This window comes from Mauremys reevesii, linkage group 11 (genome assembly GCF_016161935.1).
Source record: "Mauremys reevesii isolate NIE-2019 linkage group 11, ASM1616193v1, whole genome shotgun sequence".
Lineage (NCBI taxonomy): Eukaryota > Metazoa > Chordata > Testudines > Geoemydidae > Mauremys > Mauremys reevesii.
Genome location: NC_052633.1, coordinates 51,996,764 through 52,014,427, shown reverse-complemented (window position 1 = coordinate 52,014,427; position 17,664 = coordinate 51,996,764). Strand labels below are relative to the sequence as shown.

Sequence of the window (17,664 nt, the reverse complement as noted above, 5' to 3'; positions counted from 1 at the left end):
AGCTGTTAGTAATAGCATCACATGTCTGCTTCTTACCTTGCACTCAGATTACTCCCCCTGTGCACCCAACTGGATAAGAGTCTCTGTGATGTAAAGGATTAAAGTGGAAAAGTCGTGATGGTTAGCAAGTGGGGTGTTTGATGCCAAGCTGCTTTAAAACTCCTGTATGTGTGTATATAAAATGTTATAAAAACAGAATTTGAAATCAAACTCACTAATCCCTAATTGGCAACTTCTTGCTCAGAGTTGGGGGCAATGACTTGGAGCTGGTTTCAAAGCAGTATCTGCCGCATCTAAAGAAGCAAAAGCTGATTAAATGTAGATTGTGTGACAGTGTACAGATATGTGTATTTTCTATGTTATAATTCTGTATATGTAATGTGCAATGATACACTCTCTCTCCATTTAAACAGCGTTTTGATTGTGAGAGAGAATGAAAAGGCCAGGAAATGTTTTAAAGTTAAGACATGATGATGTTAGTACAAGAAGTAAAAGCTTCTATGGTAAGGTATGAAATAGTTCTTATTTACCCAATAGATTGACATGAACTGCATATGCTATTCTTATACACATGTGTACAAATGTGTGAATATGTGTGTGTGTATATATATGCTAATGTTTATATATACGTATTTTTGTCTAATACATGTAAAAGCAAGCACTTTTTATTTGACATTTTAATTTTTTATATTTGCAAACTTAACATACTTATTATATTTTTAAAGCCACTCCATTTCCAAACAGCTTTAAGTGTTTCACCTGTGCAAATGCAGTTGACAATTACAACTGTAACAGATGGGCTGAAGATAAATGGTGTCCTGAAAGTAAGTGTGCCTGTCTTTGGGAGATTCTTTAAGGTATTTAATTTTGTTTTTCCCCTGATTCAACCATCTCTCAGACAGCTAGTTATATAGGATTAAAATACCATCACACTGATGCCCTGGGGATATATTTAGTAGTAATGAGTCTCATGTTTTCTCTTGAGATGGATATTCCAGCCATTTGAATATGCTCAGCAATATTACAAATCATGTTGAAGGCCTTGTATATTAGACTTACAGTAGAACCTCAGAGTTATGAACACCTGAGGAATGGAAGTTGTTCATAACTCTGACATGTTCGTAACTCTGAACAAAACATTATGGTTGTTCTTTCAAAAGTTTTACAACTGAACATTGACTTAATACAGCTTTCAAACTTTACTATGCAGAAGAAAAATGCTGCTTTCTCTTTATTTTTTTCATAGTTTATGTTTAGCACAGTACTGTATCCAACACCGCACTGCACACCGGAAGCAGCCATCAGCAGATCCAGCTCTTAGGTGGGGGGCCATGGGGCTCCACGCACTGCCTCCACTCTGAGCACCAGCTCCACACTCCCATTGGCTGGGACCAGCCAATGGGAGTTGGAGGGGGCAGTGCCTGTGGGCGAGAGCCATGTAGAGCTGCTTTTGTGCTTCTGCCTAGGAGCCAGACCTGCTGCTAGCTGCTTCTGGGGCACCGCGGTCTGCAGTGCCAGGACAGGTGGAAAGCCTGCCTCTGCATCCTGGCTGCACCCCTGACCAGGAACCGCTGGAGGTAAGCCCCGGCCCCAACCCCATGCCCCAGTCCGCTGGCCCAGAGCCTACATCCCCAGTCCAGAGCCCTGACCCCCCTCCCACAGCCCAACTGCCTGCCCCAGACAATAACCCAAATCCCTCATCCCCTGGCCCCACCCCAGAGCCTACATCCCTAGTCCAGAACCCTGACCCCCTCCCACACCTCAAACCCCTCATCCCCAGTTCCGTTGGGTTGCGGGCATTAACAATTTTCTGCAACTGAGTTGCCAGAAAAAAGTTTGAAAACCACTGCACTAGAGTATGTATAACTAGAAATTTGTTAATGTAACTCGACCATTTTGATGGGTTGGCTAGCTTGACCTTAGAGGAATTTTTGAGTACTGTCGTCTTAAAGCATAGTCACATTTTTGGGTGGATGGAGGCCTTCTAGTGATGTGTGTGCACTGAGTGGAGAATATAGGATTTGAGATTGAGTATATAGCTGAATTCAGCCCTGTATACATTCTAGATTCAAAATAAATGATCAAAGCACAGCCCTAGCTGAGACTTCCATTTAATTACTCAAGATAGCTAGTCCAAAACTGACTGAAAAGTTACAAACTGATCTCGCTAAACTGGATGGCTGGGTAACATAGTGGCAGATGAATTTCAATGTTAATAAGTGCTAAGTAATACAGACTAGGAAAAACAATCCAACTATACATAGGTGCTGAAACTAGGGGTGCTGCCACACCCCCTGGCTTGAAGTGGTTTCCATCATATACAGGGTTTACCGTTTGGTTCAATGGCTCTCAGCACCCCCACTACACAAATTGTTCCAGCACCTCTGCAACTATACAGATAAAGTGATGGGGGCTAAATTAGTTGTTGCCACTCAAGAAAGAGATCTTGGAGTCATCATGGATAGTTCTCTGAAAATATTCACTCAATGTGCAGCGGCAGTCAAAACTGAATGCTAGGAACCATTTGGAAAGGGATAGATATGAAGACAGAAGATATCACAGTGCCAATATATAAATCCACAATATGCCCAAACCTCGAATACTGCATACGGTTCTGGTTGTTAAATCTCAAAAAAGCTGTATTAGAATTGGAAAAGGTACAGAGGAGACCAACAAAAATGATGTGGCCGTTAAAAAAGCTAATGTGGTCTTGGGATGCATTAGGCGAGGTATTTCTAGTAGAGATAAGGAGGTACTAGTCCCGTTATACAAGGTGTTGGTGAGACCTCATTTGGAGTAGTGTGTGCAGTTTTGGTCTCCCATGTTTAAGAAGGATGAATTCAAACTGCAACGGGTACAAAGAAGGGCCACTAGAATGATCCGAGGAATGGAAGGCCTGTCGTATGAAAGGAGACTTGAGGAGCTCGGTTTGTTTTCCTTAACCAAAAGAAGGTTGAGAGGAGATATGATTGCTTTCTTTAAATATATCAGAGGGATAAATACCAGGGAGGGAGAGGAATTATTTCAGCTCAGTACTAATGTGGACACAAGAACAAATGGATATAAATTGGCAGTCGGGAAGTTTAGGCTTGAAATTAGACAAAGGTTTCTAACCATCAGGGGAGTGAAATTCTGGAACAGCCTACCGAGGGAAACAGTGGGGGCGAAGGACCTCTCTGGCTTTAAGATTAAGCTTGATAAGTTTATGGAGGGACTGGTTTGATAGGATAACGTGATTTAGTCAATAGGTCAATAACGTGCGACCACTGGTAATTAGTACCGAGGGTCAGTGTTGGGATATTGCAAGTCTTTTTCCTGAGTGTCTGGCTGGAGAGTCTTGCCCGCATGCTCGGGGTTCAGCTAATCGCCATATTTGGGGTCGGGAAGGAATTTTCCTCCAGGGTAGATTGGCAGTGGCCCTGGAGGTTTTTCGCCTTCCTCCGCGGCATGGGGCAGGGGTCGCTTGCTGGAGGATTATCTGCTACTTGAAGTCTTTAAATCAGGATTTGGGGACTTCAACAGCTGAGTCAAGGGAGAGAATTATTTCAGGAGTGGGTGGGTCAGCTTTTGTGGCCTGCATCTTGTGGGAGGTCAGACTAGATGATCATAATGGTCCCTTCTGATCTTAAGTTCTATGATTCTATGATTAGGAGTATGGAACAGCTTCCATACAAGGAGAGATTAAAAAGACTGGGACTGCTCAGCTTGTAAAAGAAATAACTAAGGGGAGATAAGAGAGATGTTTATAAAATCATGAATGGTGTGGAGAAAGTGAATAGCAAAGTGTTATTTATCCCTTCACTTAACACAAGAACGAGGGGTTGCCCAATTCAATTAATAGGCAGCAGGTGTGAAACAAACATGAGGAAGTACTTCACACAATCCACAGTCAACCTGTAGAACTCGTTGCTAGGGGGTATTGCGAAGGGCAAAAGTATAACTGTTCAAAAAAGTATTAGGTGAGTTTGTGGAGGATAGGCCAATCATTGGCTATTAGCCAAAATGGTGGGGGCCAGACCCACATGCCCTGGGTATCCCTAAACGTCTGACTGCCAGAAGCTGTCTGGTGATGGGATGGATCACTCGAAAATTGTCTGTTCTGTTCATTCCCTCTGAAGTATCTGGCACTGGCTACTATTGGAAGACAAGATACTGGGCTAGATGGAGTATTAGTCTTGACCCAGTTTGGCCATTCCTATGTTATCCTCCCTCTTTGTAGTTTTATGCCAGATTAATCTAATATGTATCATAAATCTCTATAAACACACTTTTTGGATTCCTGTTTTCCTTGTGCTTGTAAAGAAACAAATAGTTGTATTAGATTGTCTTTATACTTCTAATGTAATGTTGGTCTTGTTTGCATTTCCTCTGAATTTAGCAATTAACTTATCCAACACTGATACATGGCGGGAAAACAGTTTGCACTGTCAAATGATATTCCCCACTCCAAAGCCAGCTATTGCCTTAGTACTGTCTCCAAGAGTCAGCCGTTCAGGGGTAAAGACCATTTCTTAATTCAGTCCCGCAGTCAAAGCTAAATGTGCTACCAAATCTACCATCAGTCCGAATGTCTTTTGCAAAGTTAACATCCGAGCTGAAACAATTACTTCTAATATTTAGTGCAGATTTGTTATTTAGGGATGACTTTATAAAAGACAGCATAAACCTTGCATTAGGCCTTTTATATAGCTAAGCTATAGGCATGCATCATTGCTGCATGTGGTTTCAGATGTGTTGTATGTGAACTCTCAAAATGGAAAGTGTCATGTTTCTGCACTATCAATGGATGCACTAACATTTGGCAGTAAAACCTGAAGATCACATTTGGAAGAGAGAATAGCAGGGACATCTGAAACTAGGGAAGGTAATGTACCCCAAAGAGAGGGAAAAGGAGGAAAAATGTTGGAAGAAGAGGAGTTGGGGGCTAGGGGCGAGGTGGTGTGGAAGAGTGAAATGAAAAAGGTAAAGAAGTCTAAATGGAGGGGAAAGAGAATGAGAAGGGAATGCAAGAGGGAAAGGAAGAACCAGGAGAGCAGCTGCTAAAACTAGCTAGCTAGAGATGAAGTGTTAGATACATAGTACAAATCTCAATGGCCTTCATAAGTTGCAGTTTAGGGGCCAAATGGTCCATTTAATTTAAGGTCTAGCTAATACATCGTGACTGTTAAAGGATATTTTTTTTGGAATATCATGCCATCTTACTGCTCTAGACCCCACACAATCTCTAACTTTTCTCAGTGCAAGCACTTTATTGTAATTTGTCATTTAGTGAAAACTTTTGAAGTATGTGAAAGAGATCACACTGCATGAAAATAAACCTGATTTTGATTTATGTCTTAGATACAGAGTACTGCTTGACAGTTCATCATTTCACAAGCCATGGAAGGAGTATATCTGTGACCAAAAAATGTGCTACCAGGGAGGAATGCCGTTTTGTTGGCTGTCACCCCCACAGAGAGACAGGCCATACAGTAAGCATCAGTTTTTGTAATGGAAAATGTTTGTTTTAAGACATTCTAAATAAGGAGCCTGTTCAGCACTTGTTACTCAAATAACTACAGCTGGAGTGAATAACACCTGCCAGATGAGACTATCTAATGTTTGTCAGGGCTGGGTCATGAGCAGCCGGAACTTGTAGTCAGAGCCGGGGTTCACAGTCAGGAGCCAAGGGTCAGTTGGGTCAAGATACTGGGAGATCAGAGGCATAATACAAACTGGAGATCAGAACCACAAGTCAGATGCCATGAGCCAAGCCAGGTCAGGGCACCGGGAAGTCAAGTCAAGGGAGCAGGAACAGAAGGCACAAGGTACACAGTACAGCGCATGGTGGATCCCAAACATTTGGACAGCTTCCTGTTGCTGGTTTAAGTAGGTTGGCTACCCTGGCATGTCAAGGGTGGAGCCTCAAACTGAGGCTGGGCATCCTGGGTCAGCAGCTGTCAGCAGGCTGCCAAGTGGAAGGCTGAAGAGTGGCTTCTCCTGTAAACCCTGTAGATCTGGGTTTGAGGCCCCTGGATCATGAACATGTTTTAGTAATGGAAGTCAAAGTTCTAGAACAGGAGCCAGATTAGCACCTCTTCCTATTTTTCTAGGAAGAAGTTAAGCTGTAGTTGCGAGGGAGGGTCAAATTCTTGAGTCAAATTTAGCTCAATAATGCCATTTGTTATGGTGATTATAACATCAAGCTACCTTGTAGAGGATCAGAGTTCCAATTCAAACTTGGCCGTTCCTTTTCTAGGTGGCAATTGGCTGGCTTGCTCATAAAAGAAGTAGTTTCCCTTTGGAGAGGATGCACCTCTTGTAGCTCTATAGTGACTTTTTTGGCTAGAGGCAGCCATGTTCAGCTTTATTCAGTCAGAAGAATAATTTCCCCAGTGTAAGTCATGGAAACAAAACAACACTGGATTTAGGCTTGGAACTTGCTATATTTCTTTGGACAGCAGTGTCAAAAAAGCACTGCTATGTTAAGGGGCTGGTGTAAGTTAAAAGGACCCATGTCTTACAAACCACAAGGGACTGAAACAAAAGCTATATGCCATTGTCACATTTTGTGAAATCCAGACTAGTGAGGGGCTGTGTCACTGCCTGCCCCACAACCTTGGGAGCCTCTCAATGCTTTGCCATTGTAGCTCCAACCAGGGCCACTCACAAATGGCCTAACAGCATGCAGGTCACACCCAGAGTGTCTGTGTACAGCAACAGCCATGGTCCAGCAATTCTGACTCCAGCAGCCTATCAGCAACACTCCAGTCACACTCTGGCTTCTGCCAGCCTCGGTTACTACTTGCAGGGTGACTCCGACATGCTCCCAGTCCTAAACATTCCCATAAACATGTTCTGCACTGTCCAGCCCTCTTCTGGACAGTTCAGATATCAAAGGTCCATTGCCCCTGTAAAGGGTCAATATCCAACGGTTTGCTACTGTAACCCTCTGCCAGGCCGAATTGATAGCAGCAAGGGCTGGGTTCAATACATACGGGTCCCTTCCCCACAACGTAATGCAAACCAGCTCGAGCCCCCACCCAGTGACCTGGGAAAATCTTATACACACATCCCTGGGCACCTCAAAGAGGCAATATTTCCCCTCTCGCAAGCACAGAGTCTCGGTGTAGCAGAAAATATTTAATAACATGAGATAAACAACATAGCATTAAATTGGGAAAACACCTCAACTAGGCCGTGTCCTTTTCCCTGGGCTCTTGAGTCCAGCAACCCCCAAATCACCCCAAGACTCCAAAGTCCAATACCTCAAATGTCCCAAGAGTCCAGCAACCCAAAAATCACCCACAGTCCCAAAAGTCCCACAACCCAAAAGTCTCTGTCCCGGGTCAGTGCAGCCCCAGAGTTCAAGAGTCTATCTGCGGGGTTTCCCCCCCACCAGCCTGGGTAGAATGGGGCACCTTACATGGTCCGGGGCCGACTGCCCTGCCTCTCCATGGGATTCTGCTTCCTCCTTCCCCACGAGCTGCTCAGCTCCGCTCCGCTCTGCCAGCTGCTCTGCTCCACCAGCCGTCCCGTGATCTGCTCCAGCCGTCCCCGCAAACTGCTTGGCTCTGCTCATTCCGTGGGCCGCTCCAACCGTCCCACAAACTGCTCTGCTCTGCCAGCTGCTCTGCTCCGCTCCACCAGCCGACCCGTGATCCGCTCCAGCCGTCCTCGCAAACTGCTCGGCTCTGCTCACTCCGTGGGCACTCCAACTGTCCCACAAACTGCTCCGCAATATAGCTTCAGGCTCCCCCACTAGTTAGCACAGCTCTTTAGTGATTTCAGCTCTTAGTGAGTTCAGTTCAGTAACCTGTAACTTAGATTCTTAAGGGAATCAAAAATCAGCTCTGATATTCAACAGTGGAGAGAGGAGGAGGTGCAATTGGTGCTTCTGGCTCACACAAGGAGCCCATTCCCTTGTCTAGCGAGTGCCACTCAATTGATGGTGAGACTCCCTGTCACAAAGCAGTTTCACAGTTCCTCATCCACACAATCAGGGTGACAACTCCTCCCGCCCCAACAACAAAGAAACTGGGGATCCCACAGCTGCCAAAGCAACCATCCCAGGCTGCCATGGGCTATGCCAAGCGGGGTGGGTGTGCCTATCCAAACACGATCAGCCCCTGAAATTCTTTTCCACACTTTCCATAATTCACCACCAGATGTCAGGGTAGAGCTTATCCTGACTCTGCTTACACTACTTTAACTGGAGTTACCAAACACTCAGTTTAAACACACACTGGATTATTTTAGATAAAAATAAAACAAGTTTATTTACCAACAGAGAGAGAGGTTTTAAGTGAGTACAAGTATAATCTATTAGTCAGAAATGGTTACGAGAAACAAAGAAAATGCTTTCTAGTAGCTAAAACTTAACAAGCTAGACATGGTTCAAGGTAAAATCCTTACCACATATTCCCAGCAACAGGACTAACCAAATTCTCAGGTCAGGATTTCCCCCCAAAGTCAAGGGGCTGGTTCTTTTGTCATCTTAGGAGAAAGAGAGAGAGAATTTGGGGTGTTTTTGCCCCTCACGTTTATAGTCCAGTCACCCTTTGAAATACGTTTTCCTGAGGGTTACCCCTATACAAAGTTCATTCCAGCTGTGAGGACGGAGACATGGACTCTTGTGGTGAAAGAGGTTCCATGTTGTTGTTCGCTAAATTGCTAAATTGGCCCCGCTTCACTGCCAAAGAATGGCCACTTGACCAGTGATTGCCAATCAACTTTGACATCTGGCTAAAGGCGTCGGCTTGTCATTTGTCTTTGAGAAACCAGTTTACCCCCTCCACAGACTTGTCTGGTATACACACTGTAGTAATAATTTCAGCTTATGTTCATAACTGTTAATATTCATGTTTTACACAAGAATATTGATTTGTTTATTAGTTTTTAAATTATACCTCACAAGGCATATTTTGCACATAGATTAATACAGTAATGTGTAGGGTGTGAATAAAGAGGTGATTTTGGTCACAACCATTTGTAAGTGGAAAAAAATGTACTACAACGTTTGTTGATATGTCTGATTAACAAGATACCAGACTTTAACGCCATGTCATTCTTATTACCACATTGCTTTTGTCCCATTTCAGTTATGACCTAATTTTAGCATCTGGTAAATTACAAATTTCTAAAATTATAGATTATTACTTTATATAGATGGTATAAACCCATTGATTTCTAGTCCAATTCACTGTAAAAATGAATCTTTATTTTTAAAAATATAGAGTACGGTATAATGTTGAAGAATTGTGTGCTAGTGTGTTATACATACTGACTGACATAAACAACCATTGCCATAACTCTTGCTTTTGAAAAGGAAGTATAGCAAACTTTCTAATGTGACAGACCCAGACCAGTTGGGTGCAAGAGTCTGGTAGAAGGCAAATATACTGGCCACTGGATGAACAGTTTTCTGTTCCCTGAGTGACCAGAGCAGGGGCTGTCCTAGAGCAATCAGGAACCTGCTAGAACCAATTAAGACAGGGATGCTAATTAAAACACCTGGAGCCAATTAAGAACTTACTAGAATCAATTATGGCAGGCAGGCTAATCAGGACACCTGGTTTAAAAAGGACGTTCCATCAGTTAATGGGGGGCATGCAAGGAGCAGGAAGTGAGAGGGTGTGCTGCTGGAGGACTAAGGAGTACAAGCGTTATCAGGCTTCAGGAGGAAGGTCCTGCGGTGAGGATAAAGAAGGTGCTGGGGGAAGGCCCTGGGGAAGTAGCCCAGGGAGTTTTAGCTGTCACACAGCTAATACAGGAGATGTTGTAGACAGCTGCTATCCACAGGGCCCTGGGCTGGAACCCGGTGTAGAGTTCAGGCCCGGGTTCCTCCCATCCCTTCAACTGCCTATCTGACACAGGAGGAGTTGATCTGGTCTGTGAGACACGCCAGAGGGGAAGGTCTAATTTGGATAGGGATCTGACCTGTCCCTGACCCACTAGGTGGGACAACAGAGACTGCGGAGATTGTTCTCCATTTCTCCCATGCTGGCCAGTGATGAGGTTAGCTGAGTGAACAGCAGGTTTGAGTTTCTAGCAAAAGCGGCCAAACTGAAGGCTGCTGTGAATCTCTGAGGCGAGCAAATCCACCAGAAAGCGCAGGACCCACCAAGGCAAAGGAACTTTGTCATACTAGGTAAAATGGTTAGAATGTTTTATATCCTGACCTATATAATACAGAACTGGAAGGATATTTTAGAAATCAGTGTCTTAGTAAAATCTTTTAGCAGGATTTGAATTATCTTAGTGTGTAAGATTTCAGATATCTTGAAGATAGCAGACAATCTGTATGTTAAATATGAAAAGACATATATTTGTTGCATTTGATCTGAGCACAGACTCCTGTTGATGTCAATGCAAGTTGCTGGTTTGAGGGAAATATATGGCCTTTAGGAGCACCAGCCTGTCTTATGCTGCATTTTATCTTGTAAAATATACTATTGTTCCTTTGCATACAGTGCAAACTGCAGTGTGGAAATGGGTATGCTCTGCAACTGCTCAAGTAAGGAACATCAGTTTCAATGTTTCCCCAAATAAACTACTAGTGAAGAAGATGATGAACGTTAACAGTTGTTCTCTAGCATTGGAAATTTGACAGAAGATGCAAATGTAAAGATCAAAATACGAGATGATGCTGTATAAAAGCTTATGAGGGAAATTAAACATGATCATAGTCTATTTTCATTAAAAAATGTGTTACAAGAAAACATTCTAAAGGATGTTTGTGCTTAATACGTAGGAGGGTGATAATTATGGGATGCTTTCCCTACTTTCTTATATGTTGAGAAATCTGTCAGACATAGCTAATGGTTAACTATCATCAGATCATGGTAACAGGAGTCCATTAATTACAGTGCATGATAATGAGCTGTGAGAACACCGCGGTGCGTGATTTTGCAGCCATAACTGATAGGCCAACTCAGATCACAGGCTACCAGATGAAAGTAATTACTATTGCTGGTTGGGAATTTTCTGGCAAAATGATTTTGTTTTGTTTGTTTGTTTTTGGCTAAACATTGATTTTGTGAAAACAAACTATTTGTGGGAAAGGGTCAGTTTCAACAAATCTGATTTCCTAATTTTTTGGGGGAGGAGAATGGTTGAAAGGACTTTTCATTTTAAAATACTAGTTAATTTATAGTTTTATTTTTAAAAAGGTCAAAATCTAAATGAAACATTTTGATTGTCTGGATTTTAGGTTCACAGATTTTTTTTTGAGACTTTGACTTTTTGTCAAGATTCAGTGTGGGAAAAAAATTGCAAAATCTTAAACTCTTGTGGGACAGGAAAACGGTTTCCTTCCCAGCAATGGTGATTAGCTTATTTTTTAGTAATAACTAGGGCTGTTGATTAATCACAGTTATTTCACGCAATTATCTCAGAAAAATTAATCATGAATAAAAAAATTAATCACGGTTAATCACAGTTGTAATCACACTGTAAGCAATAGTGAAATTTATTAAATATTTTTGGATGTTTTTCTACGTTTTCAAATATATTGATTTCAATTACAACACAGAATACAAAGTTTACAGTGCTCACTTTATATTATTTTTATTACTAATATTTGCACTCTAAAATGATACTTTCATTTATTTTCCAATTCACCTCATATGAGTACTGTAGTGCAATTTCTTTATCGTGAAAGTGCAAATTACAAATGTAGATTTTTTTTTTGTTATATAACTGCACACAAAAACAAAACAGTGTAAAACTGTAGAGCCTTCAAGTCCACTCGGTCCTACTTCTTGTTTAGCCAATTGCAAAGACAAACAAGCTTATTTACATTTATGGGACATAATGCCCCTGCTTATTATTTACAATGTCACCTGAAAGTGAGAACAGGCGTTCGCATGGCACTTTTGTAGCCAACATTGCAAGGTATTTACATGCCAGATATGCCATACATTCGTATGCCTCTTTATGCTTCGTCCACCATTCCAGAGGACATACATCAATGCCGATGACTCTCGTTAAAAAAATAATGTGTTAATTACATTTGTGACTGAACTCTTCGGGGGAGAATTGTATGTCTCCCGCTCTGTTTTGCCTGAACTCTGCCATATATTTCATGTTATAGCAGTCTCAGATGATGACCCAACACATGTTGTTTGTTTTAAGAACACTTTCACTGCAGATTTGACAAAACGCAAAGAAGGTACCAGTGTGAGATTTCTAAAGATAGCTACAGCACTTGACCCAAGGTTTAAGAATCTCAAGTGCCTTCCAAAATCTGCTAGAGACTAGGTGTGGAGCATGCTCTCAGAAGTAAGTCTTAAAAGAGCAACACTCTGATGCAGAAACTACAGAACCCAAACTATCAAAAAAGAAAATGAACCTTCTGCTGGTGGCATCTGACTCAAATGATGAAAATGAACATGCATTGGTCTGTACTGCTTTGGATCATTATCGAGCAGAACCCATCATCAGCATGGATGCATGTCCTATGGAGTGGTGGTTGAAGCATGAAGGGGCATATGAATCTTTAGGGCATTTGACATGTAAGTATCTTGTGACGCTGGCTACAACAGTGCCATGTGAATGCCTGTTCTCACTTTCAGGTAACATTGTAAACAAGAAGCGGGCAGTATTATCTCCTGCAAATGTAAACACACTTGTTTGTCTGAGCAATTGGCTGAACAAGAAGTAGGACTGAGTGGAGTTGTAGGCTGTAAAAGTTTTACATTGTTTTAATTTTGAATGCAGGTGTTTTTTACATAATTCTATATTTGTAAATTCAACTTTCATGATAAAGAGATTGCACTACAGTACTTGCAATGGGGGAATTGAAAAATACTCGTTTGTTTGTTTTTTATAGTGAAAATATTTGTAAACAAAAATAAATATAAACTGAGCACTGTACACTTTGTATTCTGGTTGTAAATGAAATCAAGATATTTGAAAATGTAGAAAACATCCAAAAATATTTAAATAAATTGTATTCTATTATTATTTAACAGCATAATTAATCACGATTAATTGCAATTAATTTTTTTAATTGCTTGACAGCTCTAGTAATAACCCTTGCAGTTGAAAGCATATACACTATAAACTTCTGCTGCAGTTACTCCTGTCTACCAATCTCCTTTTTATTAACAGGAATGCGTTTCTTGCTGTGAAGGGATGATCTGCAATGTAGAAATACCAACCAATCACACAAATGCAGTGTTTTCAGTAATGCATGCTCAGAGGAAATCAGATGGCAGCAGGAGGACAATTAGCATTCCGGTGCTTGCATCAGTCATAACAATTATGTTGTTATGATGCAGCTTTCCATGTGCCAGATATGATTCAGAGGGCTAAACTTTATGGGCTCTAACATGAAGCTATAAGAAGAATGTTTCAGTTTGAATAAAGTCACCGTTCCCCTTCAGATTATAGAAGATGGTAGGAAAACATGGACATGCACATCATGAAGTTTGTTGATCATTTATTGGAAATTCTTTTAAAGAGTCTGAAGTATTTAAAAGAAAAAACTGGTGACCAGACCCTGTAGTAGACTTTAACCAGTTATCTGAATTCTTCATTTGGTGGTGGAAGCGTGTATACACTCTGCACATTACTTGAACAAGGAAACTGATTGTCTGTAGGCAGTCGATTGATCAGGTGAGCTAAAGGAGTACTTCTAGATGCAAAAGCTATGCCAAGCTTATCTCAAGAGAAGCCACTTTTTTCATAACTTTGAGTATTGACTTGTTGTGTTGAGTCTCTTGTCTGCCTTATTGATGAGTAAATGTTATGTTTAAGTTCATCCTTAACATGGTGTTCATGGAGAACTGTACATTTTCCAACAAGGTGTCTAAGAAATAGACAAAAGTGCTTTTTTTTAATTCAGTTTTGGTCAGAACTTTCATGTCCTATGGAAAAACTGAAAAATATTTTTGTTTTTTTTTGGTCTCTCCTACTACAACATTGTGATGACACCTCAGATTCTAAAATAATGAATTAAAAAAAATCCTAACAAAAGATGCCCCACTGCTTAGGCTCCTACAAGTCTCTGTTTAGGCATGTAACTAAAAGCAGTCTGATTTTCAAGAGTGCTGAATACCTGTATCTCCCATTGTCTTTGATAGGATTTGTGGGTGATCAGTTCTTCCAGATACCTCACCACTTTTATTTAGGAGCCTAATGTTAGGCACACAGCTTTGAAAAGTATGGCCTAAGTTTCTAAAAATAATGTTGCCAGTCTTACCTTTGTTTTCATAGCTGTATTAGATTTTTTTAAAGGCCTGGCTTATTGCATATTTTGACTAATGTCGCACATCTGACCAGTTGGAAAAATTAGAAATGGTAGAATTTAGGTTACTGTTGCACATTACAAAAAAAATCTGTTTTCCTTTGTAGGCCTTGCAATGAACAATGTGTGTGTCATATTTTATGTGTATTCTTATCCCTGTGGTTCAAGGGCTGGATACTTCAGATTCACTGTCTTTCACATGAAGAAGTCAATCCTGAAGACTGATAGAAATTGATTTCACTTATTTTCAGTCAGTATTTGGTCTGATTTGCAACATACGCCAATGTTGACTATTTTTTTAATATTTTTGGCTCAGATTCTCTGTGCTTGAAAACTCCCTGATCCTGTGAACCAGCATATGTCAGCCCAGTCCTGAGCACAACCTCAAGGCTCCCAGCAGTCTCTGGGACCTGTGCTGATGGTTATGGGTGGAGGGAAGTTTCAGCCATGCCTCCTTTTTTGCCCAAGCCTGCACTCAGAGCCTTCACTTACTGGATCCACCATCCCCTTTGCACTACAGCATGGTCATGAGTCTGACCCATACAGTTTGAACAGAGCACTGTATTGCATTTTTTGTTTCAGAATTTTTTTTGGTACTTTATTTGTGAATTCACAGATGTAACCACTAACAAGTTAGACTCTTTTGATTTCTCATCATCTTAGTTTTTCAACAAAGCTTTCTGTTTAATCAGAATTGGTTGAAAAATTGAGGGGGAAAAAGTTGTGAAAATTTTGTCCAAATATTTTTGTGGGATTTTTAATTGAAATTTTCAGTGCAACATAAAGATTTCATCAAAAATTGAATCTCTGAAAATTTTGACCAACTCTGTAGTTTCAGCCTCTGTGTGTCAAATCTTTTGTATTTCTCTCTAACTTGTTTAAGTACACTTAGCTATTTTAATTTTAACTGGCAATTGGAAAACCTCCTTCGCTGATGTTTTCAAAATTGATGATGATCTATACCAACAAATATCCAGAGAAGTTCTTAGAATGGTGACCCTTTTTCTTCTATTTTTCCTGTATGCAAATATGTGACATGTCTAACATCTATCTCTATGATCTGATGAAGAGGCACTTATGAGAAATAATTTAGAGTTGTAAAAAGTTACAGATGGAAAAGATCATTCACTCCCTTCGCTTGCCAATGCAGGGTTCTTTCCTGCCATCTAAATCTAAATATTTCAAGCAATGGATTTTTGACATCACCTTATGGAAGACTGACTATTCCGAAGTCCAATAGATCAAGCTATAAGGAAGAATTTCCTAGTATTAAGCAAAATGTTTCTTTCTTTAAAGGTAATGTCTTTAATGCTTCTTTAATTGTTATATCAGTTTAGCAGGTAATGACAGCTGTAGCTGAGATCACAGAACACTTTCTATTATTAGTTTCTGGTTTTAGGTTTCTGAAACATTCTCTTGTGGGCTGACATTTTCCGGACTTCGTTCTCTGCCTGAAGGTGAATTCTTCAATAAAATTAAAGCAAAATTTTTTCAATGGTTTTCTGAACTATGAAAGCATGTAAGAATACACTTTCCTCACTTCTTCCTCTTAACCTGCACACTCCCACTCCTGGCCAGCCCTTCAGGCTCTAGTTGCTGCCTCAAATTCTATTCCTTGGAATGATTTGTGCAGTTGAAAATGACAATATAAGGCTTAACAAAGCTTGTGGCCTTAGATGAGTTTACTGTAAATAGTTTAAGAAGATCTAAAACTTTACATTTGTTTATTCTGCAAATAAGATTCCAAACTACACAACATGGGAGCAGAGCTAGGATCTTGAAGTACTGGCCAGAAGGTTGGCCATGCTTATGCTACTTTAAGATTTTCTTGAAGTGATAAGATTATCTCCTGTGCATGCGCAGGTGAGGAATGCAATTGACAATAATAAGAGACAGTAGTTCCTCATTGGAAGTCTGGTGCTTGTTAAATCTGCACATGTGCAGGCTGCTAATGACATTGATAGGCTAGCTGGCCTTGGTTAATTGGTGCCTGCTAGTTATAAAACTGTTTGTTTTTTTCTTTTTAAGAAACTCTAGAAAATAAATGCAAAAAACGGTCAATTCAACATGAAGGTTGCACAGTTAAGCACTTGGATCAGGACATGTGAAAGTTAAAATTGACTGTGCATCATTGCATCTGCCTTTTTGCACATACATACAGTAACTCCTTGCCTAACGTTGTAGTTATGTTCCTGAAAAATGCGACCTTAAGTGAAACAATGTTAAGCAAATCCAATTTCCCCATAAGAATTAATGTGAAGGGGGGCGGTTAGGTTCCAGGGAATTTTTTTCATCAGACAAAACACTACATATTATGTTTTAAACAAACAATTTAATACTGTTCACAGCTATGATGATTGTGAAGCTTGGTTGAGGTGTTGACGTTAGAGAGTGGAAGAAGGAGGGATATTTCCCAGGGAATGCTTTGCTATTAAATGATGAACTAGCACTCAGCTGAGCCCTCAAGGGTTAACACATTGTTCTTAATGTAGCCTCTCATCAAGGCAGCACAAACAGAAGGGAGGGGAGACAGCATAGCAGACAGAGACAGACAGACACACCTTGTGTGTGGGAGAGCGATAGATGCACACTGCCCCTTTAAGTAAGCTGACCCACTCTTAAGCGCATTGTCTTTTTAAGTGGATCAGGAAGTTGAGACAGCAGCTACTGCCCCAAGCTCTCTCTGTCTCTCTCCCTCAGTGTCCTCATCCTGCTCTATATGGAGAAGGGGTAAGCGGGGTACAGGACCAGAGGGGAGGGGGACACCCTGACATTACCCCCCCCCCCATGGCAAGCAGGAGTCTCTGGGAGCAGCTCCAAAGCATAGGGCAGGAGCAGCACATGGCAGTGGGGGGAGGGACAGTTGAACAGCTGCACAGGGAACTTAGGGGAGCGGGGAACTGATGAGGGGCTGCCGGTCCACCCTGGTTCCAAGCCCCCACCAGCTAGCTGCAACGCGCTGCTTTTCCTGCAAGCAGTGGTACAAAGCAGGCGGCTGCCAAACAACGCTATAAGGGAGCATTGCACAACTTCAAAGGCGCATGTTCCCTAATTGATCAGCAACGTAACAACGAAACTACGTTAACTGGGATGACTTTAAGTGAGGAGTTACTGTAAAACCTCTATATTTGTGATTGCATTTTATCTTGGACATACTTGTGAATCTAAGTTCATAGAAAAAGATTGTGTTCTAGTGTATTAGAGAAATAGGTTGTGATTACATAATTTAAGACTGCATCACAATGGGATACAGAGGTTTCATATTAAACCTTAGCTTTCACATTTTTTGACTTCATAAGGCTTGCATGTGCAATCATGTTATATTAATGTAGCATTTTTGTATTTAAGAAATAGGTTAAAATATGGGCTACATTCTGCCCTCAGTTATCAATATACAAATCCTATTAATTTCAGTGGGAGCATCTGAGGGCACC

The 17,664-nt window shown here is 41.1% G+C and overlaps 1 protein-coding gene across 7 annotated transcripts in view; it reads left to right on the top strand.

Moving 5' to 3' along the window:
- LYPD6B (LY6/PLAUR domain containing 6B) overlaps positions 1 to 17,664 on the top strand; it is a 178,340-nt gene that overhangs the window by 96,328 nt on the left and 64,348 nt on the right. For 2 of the 7 annotated variants that reach the window (XR_005586145.1, XR_005586146.1), the window contains exons 7-9: positions 726 to 824; positions 5,341 to 5,471; positions 13,093 to 13,599. Coding sequence is in view for 2 of the 7 variants with exons in the window: in XM_039494380.1 (XP_039350314.1) it covers positions 726 to 824; positions 5,341 to 5,471; positions 13,093 to 13,257 (395 nt within the window). In the remaining 5 variants the exon portion in view is untranslated. Of the gene's footprint in view, positions 1 to 725; positions 825 to 5,340; positions 5,472 to 13,092; positions 15,867 to 17,664 lie in introns of those variants that run through there. The other 5 variants (XM_039494380.1, XM_039494379.1, XR_005586144.1 and 2 more) reach the window with 4 other exon arrangements.